Below are 23,714 nucleotides of genomic sequence, written 5' to 3'. Positions count from 1 at the left end.
TAATTTGTAATTTTGTTAGTTAATGTTTTCAAGTTTATTTTATTATTATTATACCTTGTCGATGGTATTTAAACGTGATTATATCTTAGTTACTGAGTTACATTTAATATTAAAATCCATAAAAGTATTTCAACAATAAAATTAATGCCTTCACAAAATAAACAACACATCTCTACATTTTTGTATTGAAAAATAAGACATTATTTTAATGTATATTTTGAATATATTAAACCATGATTTTTTAAAAATATAAAATTATATCTAATTAATTTAGTGAAATTACTTGAATTATTAAAAATGTTTCATTATTAAAATTTAAACTTTACGAAGAAGACATAATTAATCGAATCACTCCGCTTTTAAAATCTTGATAAATTATTTCTGTTAAATATAATCTCCAAAATAATTTGAATTATCTCTTTCTGTTCAATTATTGTACACCTTTATTTTTTTTACAACTATACTTTTTTAAAAATGTAAAAGTTATTTTTTCAATTCAAGTATTATATGATTATAAAATTATTGATATTCTCAAAATAAACATAAAAATAATAATTTTTAAATATCAAGAATAAAGATAAACACAATTCTTTCGTACCCAATGTGGTTTTCTGAGCTATAAATATTTATTTTTAAACTATTTTTCAAGCTTTAATGACCATAACTGTAAAAATTATAACTATAATAATCATACTATTGGTCCAGATACTTGGCAGCAGGATTCTTTTCAATAAACCTCTATTGTATTTCTTTTATTGTTACCATTCGATATTAAATTATTATTTTGAAACCAGTACTACCACCATAACAATTAAAACAACTTGACAATTTTTTAGTTTAATTTAGAGTTCATTTAAAAATAAAATATTATTGGATTAAAAATAAATGTTTATTATTTGGACAGTACTGAAATTAAGTTTTTTTTTTTAATACCTTTAAATGATAAAATATTTAAATCACAAACTTCCATCTAATTTTATCTTAGTTTAATTATCTGGCTTCACTTATAAAAATAAATAATCATCATTATTTCAAATTAAATTTTAATTAAAAAAATATATAATTGTCGTTTGGTCAATTCTACTGTAAATTATAAAATATTTTTCTATCGATATCAAGAGAAACTGTAAATTCACTTTTTTTCATTTTCTGAATCACCCATGATATAAATTTATTCGTAAAATCGTTGGTTCTTCTGGATAACTAGGTCATAGAAAATCTTAGTTTTTACTTTTTAAGCAGCTGTTATACTAAATTTATTTTCGTTACTTGTGATTGGATAATATAAATATTACACATTTTAGATTAGCTAAAAATGTTAATGATTAATGGCCACAATATAGTATGTTTTTGCATGCATTCGTGTTGTTATATTGCCTATCTATTACGCCGTCGGATTTACATTTCAGTTATTTATTGTTGCTATTACACACAAAAACTTATACTCATTTTCATTTACGATACTAATACCAGCATAATACTAATATGATTAATTTTTTTTTTAAGTATGATCCACAAGCTTTTATAAAAATGCGATAACCCGAGTAAACTAATAATTCGTTATATAAATTATGTATTATAAACATTATTACAAACAAATTTGTATTGCATAAATAATGTTACATACGTTTCTTGATAAAATCGCTTACATATCCATTGATGATTTTTTTTTGTTGGTGAGAACGATATCAGTATATTGATTGTCCTTTATTTATTTATATTCAGCTATGAACATATTTTTTAACAAATTTAAATTTTTTTTTTATGTTATTATTCAAACGATAAGATATAAAAAAATACTCTATATACGAGTATTTATATTTAATAGTAAATAGTTTAATAGTTATTATACATTTTCAGTTGTAACACAAATAATACAAATGAAATATTAATGATAAAATATATTTTATTACACTTATAGTTATTAGTTTTATTCTCCTCAAACATCTTAAACGGTTTAGGAAATTAGGAAAATAATATACAACATAATTTATAATCAATTAATAATAACGATCCCGTTATTTTTGTAATGTAAACATATTGGAATTTTTAATGTTCAATCGAAATAATTTTTATTTTTCATATAAAGTTTATTTAATAGTTAAATACTAAAAAATCAATAAATTTTTAAATTATTAATAGATATATTTAAATTTAAAAACATTTTTTAAAATATCCTTAATTGACATTCGATGGTACATTTTCAACGCAACTTCAAGTATAGACTATTAATCATGAGAATAGAAAATAAATCAATAAACCTTCATTATCTATTATTTTTAAGTTTCCATAAAGTATAAAATTTCAATATCTTTCTATACGCATAAAGGTTATAATATAAAATTCATAAACATAATCTTATTACGTGACTATATATTTGGCTGAAAAATTATTTTTCACCCAAGTCAAAATGATGACAAACTGATACTAAAAGCGAAATTAACAATATTAAGAGTTGCTCTACCAATGCTGAATACTTTTTTTCATTAACATGATAAGTTTTATTTCATTTTTATGCGAATAAAACCCATTGGTTTTCAGTCAAATCTACGAAAAGTTACCGTACAAGATAATTGTAAAAGTTTCTATCTACCAGTAGTTGTTTTCTCCTTGACCATTCCCATCTTTACAACATTGCTTATCTTTTATTACGAACGTAAAACAAACACATGTGTTTGTGTAGGTTGGTTTATGTGTGTGAGTGTTTTTGAGCTGCACACACACGCATTCAATTTTAGAGAAGAAGTCAACCCACTTTACACGATTCTTTTTTGTCATAAAAAACGTAAACTTTAATTACGTCATAAATAAAGTAAATATTGTAAATAAAGTCAACATGGTTAGAAATAGAGAAAAAAGTAAATATAATATAAAAATGAGTTTTGGTATTATGAATAAAATTATAACAGCAATTTGTAATTACTTAATAAACTTAAGTTTGTTGATTAAAAGACACCAACAAGTCATTCATCGGATTTTATCTATTTAAATTATTAACCTAGATAAAATAATCAAATTATTAATCAAAGTGAGCTAGGTCAAATAAATATAAAAAAACAAGATCAATTATCAATGAATTTTTGATTAAATTTATAGAGTTGTATTTTATATAACAGGAGATCACTTCAATATGAATACTAATAATAGGGTTTTTACTATGAAATTACTATGACGAATTTTTGTAGAGCTATTGTTATGATTATAATTTAAAATAATTATTATACTCACTGAAAAATATAATATATTACTCAATCAACAATTATTATTTTAACATAAATGAATTAAAATATTTCAGTGAATAGGAAATTATAAATACACATTTTTATGATTCAATAATATTATAGTAATGATTAAAAAATAAAAATAATAATGGTAATTATACATTTTACTACAATCAAGAAATAATTTTAATTAAAAAAAATTATTAAATATTTATCAACGTATAACTGCTCTAGTGGAATATAATACTAATTAATGAATTATGTCAAATTCAGATATTTTCATGTTCCAGCAAAAAAATTATAATGTATTCAAAAATATATTTGCTGTTTAACGTACATATATAACTTCGTAATTATAATAAAAGCCACGGATAAAATATTATAGCTTTTGCCAACAACATCGATCCGTTTTTAATAAATATTCTCATTAATCAAAATGGTTCTAGTATTAAGTTTTGTACGCATACATATAACAATATACGACATAATACAGCCCCAAAGTTTTCTACAACTCGTAGTCTACTTATTATTTGCGTATAATTATTCCAACTATATGTACATCAGCCGAAAGAGGTATGAAAAATAAGACAATTATAAATATTGCTTATAAACGCCATTTTTGTATTATTATTATACTCATCCCCACTTACGACGGTACAAGTCAAATTAATATATTTGTTTCAATATAAACGTTTCACTATAAATACGAGTGCACTAGAAAATGATTACACTAATGGCTCTAGAGAACATTATTTTTACCTTTCTATTGTTTAGGGTTACCCCATTCATTTATTATCAAAGTTAATAAAAAGAATAATTCTTCATATACACTAAATTACAATATGGATGATCCAGAGATTCTTTGAAAGTTGCTCAAATGTGGACAGGATATAAGATATAAGCCTAATTAAAACATCTCAGTTCTATGCGTTATATTGCATTTTATCAACATTTTGATCTTATATGAGAAAACGGTTAAACATATAATTATTATTTTGTAATATATTGTAATCTCGTTTTAACGAACAAAAGAGGGTACAATATACCGTGAAATTATTAGTATTATAGGTTTACTTCTATAAAAAAAATTGATAAAGATGCTCAACCTAGTTTTATTATATTATTAAATATTTAAATTTGGTATTTTTAACTATAAGCTAATTTCAAGTATATTTCAACTGTATATTAACAACATTATGATTTTATTTGGCTGAAAAATGCGTTTATGTCGGAGTTTAATTTTGTATTTGGAATATTAAATACGTAAAAATATATGAAATCTTATAAAATCGTTGCTTTATCAATATATAGGGATATCAAAATTCGGTTATTTGCACCCAAATTATTATGAAAACACAATATGAATAATCATCTCGATTGGACCACTCACTTTGGCAAATTTTAATTTTATAATTACACGCATTTTTGATTTTAAAATATCGCTACTATTGCATATATATATATCATATAAATACTCTCTCTCTCCCTCTCTATCTCTATATTTTCTATTCAACCTTACGATTGATTTTGCAATTAAATTTCACTTCATCTACACAGCTGTACTAGGAATTATAACATGGTTAATTCTTTCTACTTTCACATCACAGATAATAAGCCAGTACTTGACATAATATCTAACATCGGTCCTACAACCACCATTTTATAGCAGAAGTAGACAAACTATTAGTGACAAATCATTACAGTCCGACGTGGGCACCTCTCTCTCGTGGCACCAATTAGATTTCAAGTTAATATTGATTGATCAACCCAACACTTCTTTTCGAAGGTTCTCTCACTATTTTGATAAACGAGTAGAACGGCTAGTGATGGGTCATTCCTTTAGTCGCCTTATACGACAAGCTGGGCAGCTGTCACCATATGATTTCCCCTGGCGAAAGAGGCAACTGTGATGTTTTGATTAGGTTTCTTTTTTTTTTTCTTTTATTCCGTGTCAACTTTTGATCCTCTTAATCCATAGTCTATATTTCTATAAACATACTATAAATAAATAAATAATAATACGAAAAATAATATCGTAATGTACCATATATTAGTTTTGTTATTAATAAATAATTATTACATGAAAATATGAGAAAATCTAAACTATATAAATGTTTTTGGCCTACGAAAATATAAAGGTTATCTACACCTATGCTTTAACAATGATTAACATTATATATATTTTACCATGTAACTGCGTTTTAATTTAAATTATCTCCGAATATTATCAAATATCTGGAAATTATTTCTGACGATCAAAATGTCATATATTTATAATTTGAATCTCCAATATAATAAAGGAGTGTATTATGAACTTCAAAAATTAGAATTTCGTCTTTCGACGACTAGAAAATCAATGTTGACGCCATTGTATCTAAAAAAGTTTCAATAGTTATTGTGATGTGTCGCGCCTTGGAAACCTTTTCCAAGCAACCTTTTCTGAAGTTTCATAACGAAAATTAGATGTTACAATTATAATTATGAAGTACGATACCAAGTAATAAGAACAAATGATTGTCAGCTCCAATATTATATATTATGTAATGTAGTGTTTATATTTCAAATAATACACTATACGCTTTAAAAATAAGTTTTTGGTATACCCATTAGTGCCCGATATATAACATATCCAATGTTGGTCAAATCGTAATCTAATTAATGATTAGCGAGTAAGATAAAAATTTTTAGTTATTAAAAATAAGATAAATTAATGTAATCAATAATCACAATATCAAATTATTTTAAATTATTAAAATAATAATGTAATCATAATGTTGATTAAAATTACAAAATTTGTTAATTTGTAATCATGACTAACTTCAATGATTAATGATACTTCTATAACGAATTAAATTGAATAAAAGCTATATTTTGAGATAAATATTTAAGAAATATGCAGTTTATTGACCATTTTACTTTATTTTCTTATTGATTATAAGTTGGATTTTAAAAAAAAAAAAAAAAAAAAAAAACAGATAACGAGTAAATATTGTTATAAATTATGAAAAAAATAACTATTAACAATACAAAACCATAATATTTTTTAATAACAAATTAAATGTAAACATAATAATTATAGTAATTTTATTATAATAAATTTAGATAGGTGGTACTTCAATAGAAATAATTTAACAATAATTATATGAGTATAGTAATAAATAATATAAAAAATCATAAGATTTTTATAATATATTCGCTTTTAACACAACACGTTTTTCAAATAATCTGATCTGATAATTTATGACTTCTTGGTTGATTTATTATTGTTGCAAATTAAAAAAAGTCTTTCCACAGACGCTGACGGCGGAAGTGGAATATTGTATCGAATTAAAATTTGTTTAATAATAGGAAAGAATGTTGAGTTCGTTTTTTTTATCGGCAAAGAAATGTAAAACTTCTAATTCTGATTTCGGTATAGCAGTTGATATCAAAAATGAAGATCAGAAATCAAAAAAGTCATTCGTTGTTTGATTTATAGGTTATTTTACTGAATGTAGTGGTGTGTTTTGTGTACAAATCACTTTATCTGCTGCTGTTTTGAAAATACGAATAAACCTGTTGTGAATTTCTGTTTTCACACATGTAAACCAACGTTTCTTAAATCGTAGATACAATAACTCTGTTATTGAAGCATCTTAGTCAACATAATTAGTAATACATCAACTCTAGGTTTGCAGTAAATTCAGATAGGTTTAGGTTTGACTACAACCACAATTTTTCTTCTTAATTATAGTACACGTGGTAGTACTATTCTATAATAAGTATTTGTTTCACCTTGTATTATATCTAATAAGTATACTACTTATTCTTAGTATAATTTGTATGATTTCAGCCAATTTTGGCTGTCTTGTTAAATTCCAAAGAATATAATATGAATTAATTACTGAGGCATGTAATAATGACAATTCATATTTATAAATTTATTTTTATATGACAAGACTCATAAATTAAGTTTGTATGCAAAAAATCTAATATGCATTGATAGTTTATTTTCTATTTCTTAATATCATAATTTCATTCTCGAAATTTTCTTAGGTTACTTTATCTTTTAGGGGCTTAACAAAAGTTTTAATTCTTTTATTTGGTAATGCAATTAATTTTAAATGATTTTTATATTTTTCAGCAGTATCAGTGTCATATTGACATAATAAAGTTAGAAGATGAATTTCTATAATCTTTAAATTCTACAATTTTTAGCTCATATTTTATGCATTAAACCACAGTTTTTTTTTAGATCCACATGATTTTCAGGTAAAAATTTAAAAATATTATCATCATTTGATCGTTGAAATTATATTGAAAAGGTAATAAATAAAATATAGGGTAATGAATTTCTAATAATTTCTGATACAGAAATTCTTCCGTTGTCACCATTTTAATTATAATAAAACGTAGGTATACAAATTAAATGATATATGGAATATAACGAAAAACAACGAAAAGTAACCAGTAAAATAGCAATTTAATCTACACAATTTTTATTATGCGTTTACAGATAAACTCGAAGTACTAGGAATATACATGTTTAAATGTAGCTATTGACAGTTAGTAATTGGCTTTTAAATGAATACATAGTTGACGTTTTGTAAATCCATAATTTTAATAATATATAGTATATTATCTAATACAAAATTGTACTCGCAGTTATGCGATATTTTTGACGATTATGATTAACGATTAATAACTAATGCAATTTAATAAAGTAATCGTAATCGATTACACCCAACGCTGACATATCACTGTTATTATGAGCCTGGTTTTGCGATTATTATTATAGTTAGAAAAACAGCGTCAATACATGATAATTATGAATTATGAATTGCCAAACAACCTCCGTCCATCATAATCTTATATGAAAATTTGACAAATCGAATTTGATAATCCATGGCATCTTGGACGCACACCAAAGTAGAGACGATTTGAGAACGTGTATTAAAATATTAAAATATTTTTTTTTATTAAAATATTAAAATATTAGGTTAATTAAAGTTAAAACTTTATCGATTCCGTAGCTTTCAGCTCAAATTGAATAATTGGATGGCGAAGTATATCTCAGTAGTCAGATTAACATATCCAGTAGATATTTGATCAGTGATCGACTCCGGTAGATACGACATGATACACAAAGCAACGGTATGGCCTCTGTTAATTATTTTCGAACGATTTTAATTTTACTATTATATTAAATATAAACTCGAATCAAAATATACAACATAAAAAATAAATTAATAATTGTTTAGTTTATTAAATAGTCTATCAATGGCATAAGTAAAATACTGAATATTATAATACTAAAAATACTGCTTTTTTGAGAGCCAATATATTATACTATTTAAGTATGCTAATGCGTAATAATGTCAGCCCTGATGTCAGTAAAGAACATAGTAATGATCCGCGTAAATAAATTAAATTAAATACAATTAATAACACATTGCTTACAACATTAATATTAATTGCGGTGAACTTAATATTATCTTGAATACATATATGGTTCATTAAGATTTACGTTTACAATGAGTAATGTGTTTTCGGGACATTCGATTTTACGGATATTAAAATCTTATACTGTTACACGTGTTTGATTAATTACGAGTACACTAGTCATATAAGCTATTATAATATGATATATGTTTTATTCTACGGCAATCAAAAAATACACAAATACATATTGCATTACTTATCTTCCGAGTAATATTATTTAATTTACCTTTATATGTAAATTATTTACGAATACGTGTGTAGACCTACATGTATATAAATATATTACGAATATGTACTTCTGTTACCGTGCCGTGAGCACACGAACATTCAATTGTCACCCACAAATGTTGAAAGTTATTTACTTCGTTTTTAACGTAGGAGCGAGAGTCATAAAATAATAATACAATACTATAATGCAACATTAAATCATCTTGATTGTTAATTATGTTTTTGACCGTTAAAGCTAACATGCTAGAAAAGTGTGCTGCGAGAAAAAAACTACCCGCACTGTGCCCATAAAACTGTTCGGTTTAGTTAAATATTTTATGTTTAATATAAAATTATGTACACAGTAGTGTCGTTTTATATACACTGTGCGCACAACATCAATAACTCGGATGGAGAAAATATTATTATCGTTATTATCGTTATCATTACCATTATTACGGGCAAATGCAACGAGTCTGGCGTGATGGTGCGTATGCGGTAAACCTGTACCTGACTATAGGTAAAGAGGTGGTAGGTGTTTAATGTATACGGTATACGCGTCTTTAAATGTTATTATATCAACGGCTACAGGTGGAGTAATAATACTACGAGTCTGATCGTACAACAGCGACGCGAATGTTCATCGTTTCCGTTTTACACCGAATAATTAACAATAATTGAATAGAAGCCGTTTCGTTTCCTGCGGAATTATAACAATATAAATGTAGTGCGAACCGCGGCGTTGTAAATCGTTGACACCCGGGTTAAATCGCATTTCCCGGACTACTCGTTTTACCGTCCGCGGCCCCTTGAATTCGTTTTTACCGCGACCGAATGCCGAGTTCGTCCGATCGGAATTCGCGCACGGTACAACTACAACAGTCGCCAAATGAAATAATAAACAATCGAAACCTCGCAGCGAGTTACTGCGGTACCAAAATAGCAGCTAACCTTACGCATTGTGATAGCGCAGTGATTTCCCATTTCGGTTGGTTTCCTTCCATTGAAACACGAAAACGCCAATAAACTGACAGCACTTTTCGATCTTATACGACTGAATTGTCATCTTAATATTCCCAGCAGCTATCCAATCTCTCAATTGATTTTCCTAAATTACACCAGCTTTCTCAATTTACCGTCAAACATTTACTGCAAGTAGATAGCCGGAGAACCATTGATTGTTTCGTTCCACGTCACGTCGACAACAAAGTCAATACCGTTGAAGGATAGGTAATTGTTTGGGCAAAAGACCTTTGCACTTGCATTATTATTATACGAGTATGAATCAGCTTACAAATCTCTAATTGCATTGAAATTAAGACATTTAAAACTGTACGCTAATAATTGAGTAATAAATTATGCCTATATAATTCGTAATTTTTCTTTTACATCGCGTATTAACTTTTATTGGCACATTGGTTATACAAAAAATTATACAATTAATTTATGCGTAAGTTATCCGTGATTATCTGGGTAAAAATTTATGAAGTTAATCTAAGGAACATAATTCCAATAATTAGGCACAAGTTATTTTCTCTATCTGGGCATAGTTTTATTAGATACTATGTTACAAAATTCAGATACTATTCAAATACTAATATATGAATATGTACTGATATTCGCGACAATTGACACGCATTTCAGACGTATTTATGAATTATGATATACTGTGTACAAAATTACTAGGACACGACTGTGTTTATAATCAAATACCAATAGTGCTTTTTATGAAAAACTAAAGAAATAGAGACAAATCTGGAAACGAGTAGTCTAAAAGCCATCATCAGAATCGAATTACAATAATTGTCTTAGCACGTATGCACATTGCACATTTCCGCACTGTAATTAGGCATTACCTGTGAAAATAAAATCATTAATTAACGTACAATTATACGAAATGTATTAAGCATTTATTGTACCATCCATGAATTAATAAAGTATATCATAGCCTACAGTAAACACAAAACGTTGCAGAGAGGAGGGGGAAAGAATATATTTATGTGCAGGACGTACCAGTATCCAAATAACTTATAAAACAAAATTACACGCATTTAATATTCGCAAAGATTAATGACACTTGTGACTATCGAAATATACTACTCGAGTGTTATCGTTACAATCAATGATTTTTGTTTCAATAAACCTAGAGCTTTGTTAAATGGTTTAATAACCATGAGTACAGTTAAAACACTATGCGTAGCGTTTTGAGATTTCTCGAGCACTCCGTCCAATGTGGTGTAAACGACATAAAAACGGCGATAGAAAACAATAATACTGCGTTACATTAGTAAATTAGTTACTTACCAGTGAACAATCATTATTTAAAATAATTTATCTCGAGTCGACTGGTACGCGTTTACTTGCTCAAACAAAATCGAACGTCAATATGAAAGGTCGAAAAGAATTCGTTCTGGAAAATAAGTAGTTTATTTTTCTTGCTAACACGTGATCGTCTAACATCAAACGCTATATATGAAATAACTTATTTGACACGAAACGATTTCTACTTGTTCGGTGGCAAAATATTTGTAACCGAATAAACAAAACTCGAATATTGCTCTTGGTTTTTTTTTTTTACTTGGTTTGATGAGTAAAAAAGTATTATTAATCCACTTAGGTCCGTTAAATTATAATCATACGAAATATTACTTTGTACCGTGGTTAAGATATCTACTTCACGATTATAGTTAATTTTTGTTATTGCAGAAGATTATGCTAAAACGGAATAAATAATGCGTGGTAAGTATTCATTATATAGGAACATATAAGTATTACATACATATGAGTATTTCAATTTTAGATTGCATGACATTTTTGATTCTTTTGAGCCTGTTTTCATAAAAATAATAATATGTCTTGCAAAATTTCACTAAGATATGAAAAGTAAATATTCTTTTGATAACGGCTTATAAAACTTTTTTATTTTATTCTCTTGAGTTTTTCATTCCATTTCAGGCGTCTGGAGATATTCGTAATACAAAAGGTTCTTGATAAAACTATAGAAAAGTTTGCTCTTTTTGATAAGAATTAAAATTCTGAGTATTTTTTTATCAGTCAATCATGTCGTTTTAACATAGAAATCCCATGAATCACCATAGTCTTATCAAAAACTCTTACTTTATAAACAATTTAATCATTTGTTAGATCAGATATCGAATAGGTACTTAATTTTTCAGTCACATAATGTCAGAAATTATTGATCAATAAAATAATTAAGATGTAATGGTAGTTTAAAAGTCGTTAAATATAAACTTAATATCCTATTGCCAAATTATTAAAATTATTTAAAATCTCTATACAAAATAACTGAGACAGAAGATGAGCAGTCATTTTTGTTCATCTATATATCATATACATCATATCTATCATTTCTATCATGTTCATTCTAAAAATGCCTAAACAAATTAATATTTTAGTGTCAAAATACAACACTTAAAAATTAGGCCAATATGTCAATTTCAATTTTACAGTTCATTGCAATCAGCTTGTTAATATCATCTAACACAAAGTAAACAAAATTTACCTATACACTAGTTTATACCTATCACTTAATTTAAAATTTTCCCTTAGTTTCAGTCTTATCAAACACTGTGAAAAATCATTTAATAATAAATAAGTTAGGTTACTTAATACAAGTTGACCAAACATTTTTAGTGAATTAATTTTTGCCTTTTACTTTTAGTTTTACTTTTACTTTTGTTGGATCGAAAACTTTTTTCTAAAGGTAAAAGGTTAAAGGTAAACAGTCCATTCAGGCTTTTAAAGATTCCAGGATAATTCTCAAAGATAAGAAATCGTAAAATTGTTTGTAAAAATTCACTAAAAACATAATCGTATGACAAATCATTGATATTAAATTTCAATTTGAAAATAAATAACTCGGTATAATAAATTATAAAAATTATTTCATATAAAAATATCTTTTCAATAAAATACTCGTAATAAGCTCTTCTGAACAAGTTCGTGTCTGAATGTTTCATGAGTTCATACATTTTAATGAAATATTTAAATATATATTAAGTATGAAGTACATAAGGAAAATCATTTTAATACATTTAAGGTTTTTAAAATTGGTTAAATTAAAATTGCAAAACAAAAATCATAAAAAATTTAAATTATTTCATATAAATAAATAATAATATATTTATAGATAAAAACTTGATTAATACCTATGTTGTGAGTTTCAGTTGTGAAATTAATTTTTTTTAAATCTTTAAAGTATATAACAACCTATACTTTAACATATAATGATAAAAATTATTTTACCTGTTACGTGCTATTTTTATGAGGAAATATTCAATGTCTTATTTTCGATTAATTCAGAGTTTTGGTACATATGAGAATATAATTTATTTTAAAATTATTGTGATTGTTTTTAAACAATATATTTATGTAGTTTTCAAACTGATAAAAAACCTATAGCTATCGATTACGAAACTAAAGTCATTATGCGTGCACTTTTTGTATTCAAAAGGTTTATAATATCATTATATGGAAGGCTTGTAATTTTATTATATGCGTTACAGGCATATTCTAAATCGTAATATTTTGAATCACAGTCTCCAAAGATACCATATTATAACGTAATATATACATATACAAAGTGTGCGGAATTCATATCATACAAATATTATTAATCAATTTAAACAAAAGCTGAAAATATTTGCAAACTTGTAAACTTTATTGTTCTATAACATATTTCCATTTTTCAATAATTGTTTACTATTACAGTTTACATTCATTTTTCGATTTCTAGGTAAAAATAAACAAATTTGTTTAAAATCAATTTTATGTTGAACATGACATACATCTTTTATAAAATAATATACTCGTGAAAAATGTTTTTGTTATTTTATAAAACAATACTATGAGGTCAAATAAAAACATAAAATACCGTCAACTTCAATTTAATGGTTAAAATTATGAAAAAAAAGTTTTAAAAAATATGTGAACACAAAAGCATTACAGTAGTGAAAATCCTCTACCAAATTATGTAGGCTAATATTGTAAAGATATTTTCATGCATACTTCCGGAAGAATTATTTTTAAGTGCTGAAAATATGAATATAAAAAAAGCTTTTTAATAACATTCCAAATAAAACCTTTAATAAAAAAATGCTAAAAATAACTCATCTAATTATATAGAATAAAAAAATTCACGAATATAAACTTAAACAAGTATTTAGTAAAAAGTAAAAAGACAATTTAAAGCCGTTTCAATTTATATGACAAATCCAGGAGAAAATATTTCAAAACAAAATTAAAGAAAATACTTAAGTAAAATATTTATTATTTGTTAGCTAAATAAATAAACTTGTAATCTCAAGGTAATACATTTTGTACAGTTAATAATTAATGGGATAAAAAATATACAAATATTTAATATAAATAATGAATTAATTTGATGCTGGGAGAATAAAAATAAATATTTTAGAGAAAATAAATATTTTTAAAACATAAATAAAACTTGTATTGACGATAATCATTATTAAATTACTGTAACTAGGTTGAAGTTTTTAAAGAAATATAATTTTGAAAGTTTACCGAATGAATCGATATCGAATCTAAAAAGTAGAAAGAAAACATTGAATGACATTGAAATGGCAGATTCAAAATTCAGTAAACAGGTCGTTTTTGAAAAATTTCACTAGAGAAGATTTTAAAATGAAGAGTGAACTCCGTAGCTCATAGAGTTCTACCGAACAACATTGGTTTTATTCAAATCTATCACTAATATATATGTGAATAAGAACACTGCGGCATATAACAAGGAAGAAGTTTCGAATTAAATAAATAAATAATATTATAATTACAAGTACAGAAATAAAGTTATGAAAAACGAAATTATTTTAGACAAATAAAGGTGTTTCGTACAAATGATAAAAAATATAAGGATGAAATATTATGATACGGCAAATATTAATTGTGAAGCGATAAAAAAAATATCTGAAAGCAATTTAATATATAATACGTGTATTATATAGTTGAATCGTGTACCCTAAACTTATGCGATATTAAAAAAAACACGTACGACATGAGTATCAATTCAACGAAATATTCAGCGACTATGCACATGTATGTAAACATACATACTTATAAAAAAATGAATAACATTAAAAATAACTCGATGGTGTTGATGTCACGCTCACGTTGGTGTAATACGAACGACAATCTGTGCGATAATGATGGGAAATAATGAACATGACGCACGCAAATTGAGAAATAGACTTTGTGACGCGAACTTCTTCCTCTCGGTTACTTAACATAATAACATGATATACGAGAGTGACTCGCTATCTTCGCCCTCTTCTAACCTCGATCGGTTTATTAAATGATTTAAATTTTACGACAGTTATTCGAGTAAATTTGAGCAAATTAAATTACTCGAAAATAATTTGTCCACGCGAAAACGTCACAATTCGATTAGTCCGCGATATTACATTGAATTCGCAATGCATCAGCGAACGGATATTTCGACCAGATAATATAATATCATAAGTGCGGCGGACTCGTGTTGGAAACAACCGGTTGCTGTATGTATTCGCCGAGTAAATCTTTATATAATGCATAACGAAAATAATATAAAGTATATCCTGCTCATACAGGAAATGACGCCGAAAAGACCCATTTATTGGGAACAATTATAATTTTGCAACAATAATATTCGTTCTTAACTTTTAACGTTCGCATGAGGTATGTGCTTGCGAGCATACGCAACGAAATGGAATGTTGATCACGTTATAAAGATGCCCAGACGTTAAATAAAAAAAAAAAATTAAAAAAATGAAACAGGAGATTCTATAATCCCTGACGACTGTTTTCACGCACTGAGTGTGACAAAAAATGTTATGCGGTATTTATAATGTGTTTACCTTTTAGCAGTAGCATTTAAAAACAGATGAAATGAAAAATTACTAAACTGAAGAACAATATCGTATGATAATGCGTATTAGTATGTATACGTAAGCCGTAGTCAAAAATGTGCTTAGGAATTTTGAGTGAAGGGAGATGTTAAAATATCTTATTATTTATTATTGTATATTACTTTATCAATATAAAATTGAGATACATTTTAAAAAATATAAATAAATAATTTACAGCAATTTTATAAAAAATATTTATTAAATTTAGATCTTAAATTATAATAATATAAATCAGAGAATAAAACCAAGTTTATGATATTTTTTCTAAGCCATTTTTTTAAAATAAAATTATTTTTATAAATTAAATTTGAAGGTATCTAAGTTAATAAAAAGAGATATGTTATTTTTACCTCAGTTTTTAAAAAAATTTTCTGAATCTAATTTATCAACGTAATTTTTTAAAATTGGAATTTTTGAGTAGAAATAGTGGCTTTAGCCAGATAAACTACTTCCTTCAAATCAAGATCAAATTTTAAGTTTTGATAAAGTTCAAAAGCTTACATGAAGGCGCATTATACGAAAACAATAATTTATAAAAAATTAATAACATTAATTTTAGTTGAAAATAGTAATTAAATTGGAATAAAAATGGATAATGAGAGTACAAATTTTGAAGCAATAAAAAATTTAGAAAAATTCACCAAATTCATTCACAGAATCACGAAATCAAGCACTAGAATCATTAATTTTTGATATTTTGTAATTAACAATTGGTAATAATAAGGAACTACATGGTGTTACAACGAAATCTAAACTGTAATTTTGAGTAGTTAATATTCAGCGCAAAATAGTATTCTCATGTTAATTTTCGTTTTAAGATAAATTAATCTGTTATATACCATACGGTAAGTGACAAACTGATACACGACAGGTTGTCAAAAAATGACTGACAGGTACATATTCTTTTATAACATGCAATTTCATTATCTAAGTTGTATTGATAAATTTCCAAATTAAATGAAACATAAAGAAATAAAATCGATTGAGCCATATCCTTGAAATACATTATACAATATAAAAATAAACATTAACCTTTAAAATATGTTTACTTTGAATACATTTTAAAAAAATTTCAAACTCATACCTACTTAAAAGCAAAAAAAAAAAAAAATTCCTAAAAAGTATTAAAATACAAAAAAGCGAAAAACAAAATAAAATTTCGTGCATTATGTAGTATTAGTATAAATTGAATGTATAGCTGAAGTATCTTCGTCTTAGAGCAATAGAAAAATAAGAAAATGCCTTCAAAATTCGTATTCTAATAATAATCTATACTAGTATATACTCGTATAAAGAAGTAAAGTCTGTAAGTTTGTGGATGTTATTACAAAACGTTATCTCTAGAACCGCTGAATTCTTTGTTAAAATTCTTTCACTGGTAGAAAGCTACATTATTCATATGTAATATAGGCTATATTTTATTATGATTAATAATATTTTTTATCGTAAAATAACAATATTTACCTATAAATTCCGAGAGAAAACGGTTGGTGCGTTGATTTATCAGTGTGCACTGATTACAGATAAATAAGTGAATATTAAAAAAATACTTTTCTTTAGTAAGTTTATACCAAATTCTACGACACTACATTTTTATCCCCCCAAAAAAAATAACTTTTGTGTGTTAAATTTAAAGATATATATGTAGTAGTGATTTGCAGAGTTATTTTATATTGGGTAGCGGTAAAATAAACCAGTGTATATAATTTCAATTTATTGATTGAAAATAATTCGATATGCAACGAATTACGTCTTTAAAAATATCAATAAGCGCACTATGTTAGGAATTTTGGCTGTTTAAAAAAATTAAGTTCTCCTATCATGTCGAATGGCACAAGGCTAATAATAAAAGAGTTGAGGGACAATAATCATAGTAACCATCCTCACGAGACCAGCAGTGATAATACTTGATTATTCTCCGTGGATACCCACGATTCCAATCGATTTACCAATATCGTTGAAAAGGCAGCAGTTTTAAGTCAAAGTTTCATTTGCCTTCGCTATAAATAAGTTCCATGGCTAAACATTCTCTCTAGTGGGCATTGCTTTGAGAGAGGAGTGTTTCCCCATGGACAATTATATTTTGGCTTATCTCGAGTTGGAACTCTAAAAAAACCAATACATTTTGCTACCAGGTATTAATACGACATTAACCATAATATACAGAGAAGTCTTAAACAATAACCATACTTGAATAATACATACTAGCAGCCCACAAGACATAAAATAAATCCAAAGCACTCAGTACTAAGAACCACACTAGATAATTTCATCACGAGTAAAAATGATTATTGCCCATCGAAGTTGGCACGGGTCAGCTAGTTTTTAATATTCACAGAATCTGATTTCACTTAGAATATAGTAATTATTAGTTTGTAACTCAAAAATTTTAAATTCGAAGCACTCAGCACTTGTTATAAGATTAGAAATATCGTATCTTATTCATTATATTGCGGTGATGCGTGTTAAATACCAGATTTAACGGGAGTACAATGGGTGCAATGCACCGGAGCCTCTAAAACTAAATTTGAAAGTTAAAAATGTCTAACCACTGCATAGTTTAATAAACAATATCTCAACCAACAGGATATAATATAATGGTAACTAACAAATACATCTAATGCATTTTATTTACATCACGTTTACTAAATTAGCTTACTGATACTTTTTACTTCAACGTACCGCATATATTATGTAAATTAATAGTGAAAAACGTCAATGACCAATTCGGACATCGGACCCGAGAAAAGGTTTATTACTCCCACAGTTTTATTGAGTCGAAACGATCGATCCACGTTACCTATCAGAACGACTTTCAGCGACGAGCGAAAATAAATGTCCTATTATAAAATAAAAACTCGACAATGTTTGTATAATAATTGACATATTTCGTTTTCGTTGAATGCCGAAGCGGTTGATTACAATCGACGAACACGCCGACAACGAGCGAACAGTATTGCTGTGCACATATAGCGTGTACAATTCTACAGTACAAACAGTATATTTTAATAATGTACGTACGTACGCTCGTGTACGTATTTGCGCAAAACCGTCCCCCGCAAGCCTTGTGCACGCCGATCAAAGTATCCGACACCATGTGCCCGACCCTCCTAGCCCGCTGCGAATCCGAGGAGTTTTGGAACACACAGACGAGGCGACTGACTCGCACAAATATGTGAGTAAACGAATTTGATGAGTTAGCAATGGGTTTTCTGCATCCACGCCCACGTTCGGCGGATAATAAATTCAAATCCAGACTACTTTATATAAACTGAAAATTAGCGCTTAAAGCTATCGGTTTGATTGGACCTTAGGCCTGCTATTACCTCATCAATATTAATAATAGCCATCATAAATTAATAATTTTAAACATTAATAATGTTAATATCGCTGTGGGAACGATAAGACTCGCGCGTTCGTGTTGAGCTGAATTTTTTCTTTTTTTTTCCTTTGTAATTTTCTTCACGCGTTTACGATACACACTCCCGTCGCGAATTTAAGAAATAGTCCCGGGGTCACGTTTTCATCCTGGTATACGTTTGATTCTCAAACTCCAAAAATACTTGGGAAACGCTGTAGGCGTGTATGTTGCACGCATGCACACGCATGTAATGTAATACTTATATATCCTGCCGAGCGAATCGATAGCTATGTTCAGGAAAATGAGTAATATGAGTTTCATTATTACAGAAAATATCGTTCAGTATCACAACACTATATTAATTTTCATAAAACATTTTTGTAAAACAAAATGGCGTCATCGACTTCTATATGGCTATTGTTTATAACTTATAACATTAAAATGTATTTACGTGAATGGTTTTTACATGAATTCCGTTAAAATTATTGGTATTCATTAAACTATTGAATATCATTAATTCGGTGTTAAATTTCGTTGAGAAGTTATATTTTGTATTAAAGTCGAGGATTGATCGAACATTGCTCGGGTCGAGACATTTGGACTGATGAAGCGGCCAGTACGATAATGCATTTTCTTTTCGAAAACCTGGCATTCCTAAAATACACCTCAAACGCACCGATTATTTATGACGCTGGGGATACGTTCAAAATCCCTAAACGCAATTCTCTACAGGTCGACCGCATGTTTGTACCCACTCGACGTTTTTACACTGGTTTAATGTAGTGCTTTTTAGCGCGATAACACGTTATAATTATTATTTCAACGAGCAATTATTATTTCTTTCACCTTGTATTCTAGTATGTATTTTATTTATTTTTTTAAGGAGGAAAACTTCATTATTATAGAAAAGTTCATTAATTTTTTTTTAATTAAAAAAACAACATTAACTTTAGATTTTTAAATGATAATCAAGCACTTTTCATCATTATTCATACGAATAACTCGAATATAAATAATATTTTTCACGTAAATTGCTTGTACTTTTAAGTAAAGAATGGTAATAATATATCATTTAAGAGTTTCAGTTTCGGATTTTTGGTCGTATTTATTATAAAAGAATTGGATTATAGACTGTCATGGCTAAATGTTTAGTACATCAAATACCTCATTTCAAAATCAATAACCTGTTACTGTATCTAATATAGAATTTAAAATAAAACCAAAATAGAAAACTTATTCTTTGACAATGCAGTGTTTATCATGCAATAAATGATTGCATCACGTATCCTTTAATAGAACTGTGAAATATGTAAATTAGTGCTACTCAAATTGAAAAATATAATTCGTTTCAACTATTTAAATAATATTTTTAATCCACTTATATTTAATGCATACGTTATAATAAAACTGTTCAAACATTTGTATCATTTAGAAAATTGTTCTTCCGCGACTAATTAAATTTTAGTTACTGTCAAGTTGAAATTACAAAACAACTATACACCGTAATTTATTATCACTTAGTTATCAAGAAAACGTCAAGCCTTTCATTAAATGTTTTTGTTGTTCACTGTTTTTCACAATAGGATGTTTTTTCTATGAAATCGCATTTTGTACATTTTATACCAAAATAGTTTTTCCAAAAACATAAATTCATACATAAATATAAATAAGAACTCATGTACATCAAACAACTATGTGTGACCTGAGAAGAACTTTGTCGTAGGCAAATAATCTCTTTGTAAATTAAATTTTTTCATCAAAAGTAATTAAACCTTGACGCTTGTATCAAAGGTATATTTATTTATGGCAATTGTAAAATGATTGAATTAAAAAAGTTAATCTTTTTGCTACGATACGATTGCGTGTGATCCTTACTTACTTACAAACCTTTTTAGGCGTACGACTGTGCGTGCTATATTATTTTTACTTCTATGCAACTTTGCAAAATATATAGTTGTATGGTAAATGAGATTTTGACGATTATTACTTAATATTGCAGATATAAGAAAAAAATTGTATCTTTTAAATTCCATCTCCGCGGGTTGCCGGTGCCTGGTCTAGCCGACCCGGTCGGGCCAACAAATACGAACCTTTGATCAATATATTATCTTGTATACGTATGTTATAAATGTCTGGTATTTAATTAATGATCATGGGTTTCCTTAGATTGGTTATAATACTGTGACAGCCAGATGTTTATCAATTTCACCGAAATCATAGTATTTTTGGAAATAATTTGTAAGGCTTTATGGACTAAACTGAATTTATTTACATTTTTATTACGCCAGTTACCAAAAAATCATAAAATATAGAAAATTAGCAAAATTGTGGTACTGAAATCTAATATTGCATATGATCAGTTAATAATAATTACTTTAAGTAGATAGCAAGAAGAAGAAAAAACAAATTTTATTAATAAAATAACGTTTATACCTACACCATTGTCTTTACATTAAAAAACAGATCGCTTAAAAAAATAATTGTATTTGTGTTGTATTTTTAGATCGTAGGAATATTGTACCGGGGAAGGGGGGGGTGTAAAAATATCCTAGGAAAATCATACCTCCATCGAGGTACAATATTGGTAGTAAATTCTTACTGGGAGTTAAGATTATCCTAGGATATTCTTACCCGGGGGGGGGGGGGAAAACTTCCCTAGGATAATTATACTCACTGACCAGGCCGTATCTGGGAGGGTCCACGGTGTCTGGACCTCCCCGAAATGTTTTCAATATTTTACGAATGTTTATAATACTTATTTATTTTTAATACCAACATAAATATTTTCTGTCAAAAATGACTTAAGCTCCAATTAATCATTGACTGCTTTTGATTTTATATCATAATATTATATGAAAATATGATATTTATTTTAATAAAAGAAGATTAAATCTTTTTCTGTCTTATTTTTAACCAAATATTAAAAGTTAAAATCTAAATTCAATAAAATTACAATACACATGTTTTGGACCCCTCCCGAAAAAAATTTCCAAATACGGTTTTTCCCACTGAAGGGGGTATAATTAACCTAGGAAAATCTTACCCACTCCTCGGTTAGACCAGCACTGTGACCACCCGGCACATTCAATACGAAAAATCGATACACAAGTTTATAATATATTAATAATTTTTATATATTATATATTAATACTAAAATGTTTTTTTTTTTTTTTTGGTTAATATCTAATTGTCTATGTCTTTTTTGTTAAGATATTCTTATTATTATTGACAAATTTTACAACGTCGCATCTAATTTCACGCGCAGTCATATACCTTTAAAAAATCTAAATCATATTCTTTGTTATTCCGGCACCACACGCAATCGTACTCCGGTAAATCTCTTGGATCAGAATTTATTTACCAAAAGCCAGTTTCATTTATTTGTATAAAAAAAAATATTATTAGCTTATAATATATATTTTAGATAATACTTTGTTTATCTCATTCAATTAATAATTCTGCAAAACCAAATTATTGACACTAATTAATGTGAAAATAGAAATGGGTTTCACTGATGGTATCCATTATTAGCATAAAAAATTTAATAATTTGTTATATTTATAATGTTTAGAATGACAATATTATAATTATTAGTTTACGGACTTAATCATTATGAAAAATGTCTTCAATATTTCAAAGCATAAAATTATGTTATAGAGATTTATTTCATTCATCTCTCCAAAGATTCATAAATACATTTCCATTTTGTTTAACCATTTGGAGTTTATTTCATTACATATTTTTCTTTTTATCTTTTATAAGTTACTTATTTTAAATCTAATTTAAATTGGATGGTCAAAGAAATGTTAACAATAAAATTGTTAACAAGAAAGAGAATACCATTTTAAATAAAACCTATTGAAAAGGAACAACCCTATCTATATCCGAGATATATCTTTCAAAAAAATTAATTAGGTAGCTATTGCAGCATTATAAACATTTAAAAAAAATGACACACTGATAAAAAGATTGTAAAATTATTTTTACTCTTAGCAGTATAAGCTACAGTGTACGTGACTCTTACCGTTAATGACTATACTTTTGACTGTTTGATAAGCATTATTACTATTACCTATATTAATACTAAAAAACTGTAACGAACTACATTTGACCTATACTTGCAGACATTAACCGCATAAATGTATCATCACCGTCATAATTAGTTCGTTAACAATGTTGCCATAATCTTAGCGAATTGACTTGGATAAGTACAACATAGTAGTTGATGGGTACGATATTTTATATTTCCTTGACCAACTGCACTTTCGGACATACATACACACAACGTAATACTTCAGCACAATAACAACAACAATAATAATAATAATAATAATAATAATAATAATGTTATAATAATAACAGTCTCGGATATGAATGGATATTCGTAAATTATACGTACACGAGAGCCGCGCGAACGGGTTACTGTTTTTGTGTCTGCTTTACATCGATTTTGCATTTGTCGTCTGCCGCCGCGGCACAGCTATTCTCTCATATTAATTCGATACTCGTTAAAACCACCGC

At 27.1% G+C, this 23,714-nt stretch overlaps 1 protein-coding gene across 2 annotated transcripts in view; it reads left to right on the top strand.

The window, feature by feature from the left end:
* LOC112686270 (agrin-like) overlaps window positions 1-23,714 on the top strand; it is a 216,703-nt gene that overhangs the window by 144,653 nt on the left and 48,336 nt on the right. Inside the window, exon 1 of one of the 2 annotated variants that reach the window (XM_025558484.1) lies at window positions 11,620-11,648. The exons of the other annotated variant lie outside the window; for it this stretch is intronic. Within the exon in view, the coding sequence (XP_025414269.1) occupies window positions 11,642-11,648 (7 nt within the window). The 5' untranslated portion in view covers window positions 11,620-11,641. Of the gene's footprint in view, window positions 1-11,619; window positions 11,649-23,714 lie in introns of those variants that run through there. 2 annotated transcript variants of the gene reach the window in all.

Source organism: Sipha flava, unplaced genomic scaffold (assembly GCF_003268045.1).
Source record: "Sipha flava isolate LNK unplaced genomic scaffold, YSA_version1 108_pilon_pilon, whole genome shotgun sequence".
In the NCBI taxonomy this organism is placed as follows: domain Eukaryota; kingdom Metazoa; phylum Arthropoda; class Insecta; order Hemiptera; family Aphididae; genus Sipha; species Sipha flava.
This window is presented reverse-complemented; position numbering and strand designations above follow the sequence as displayed.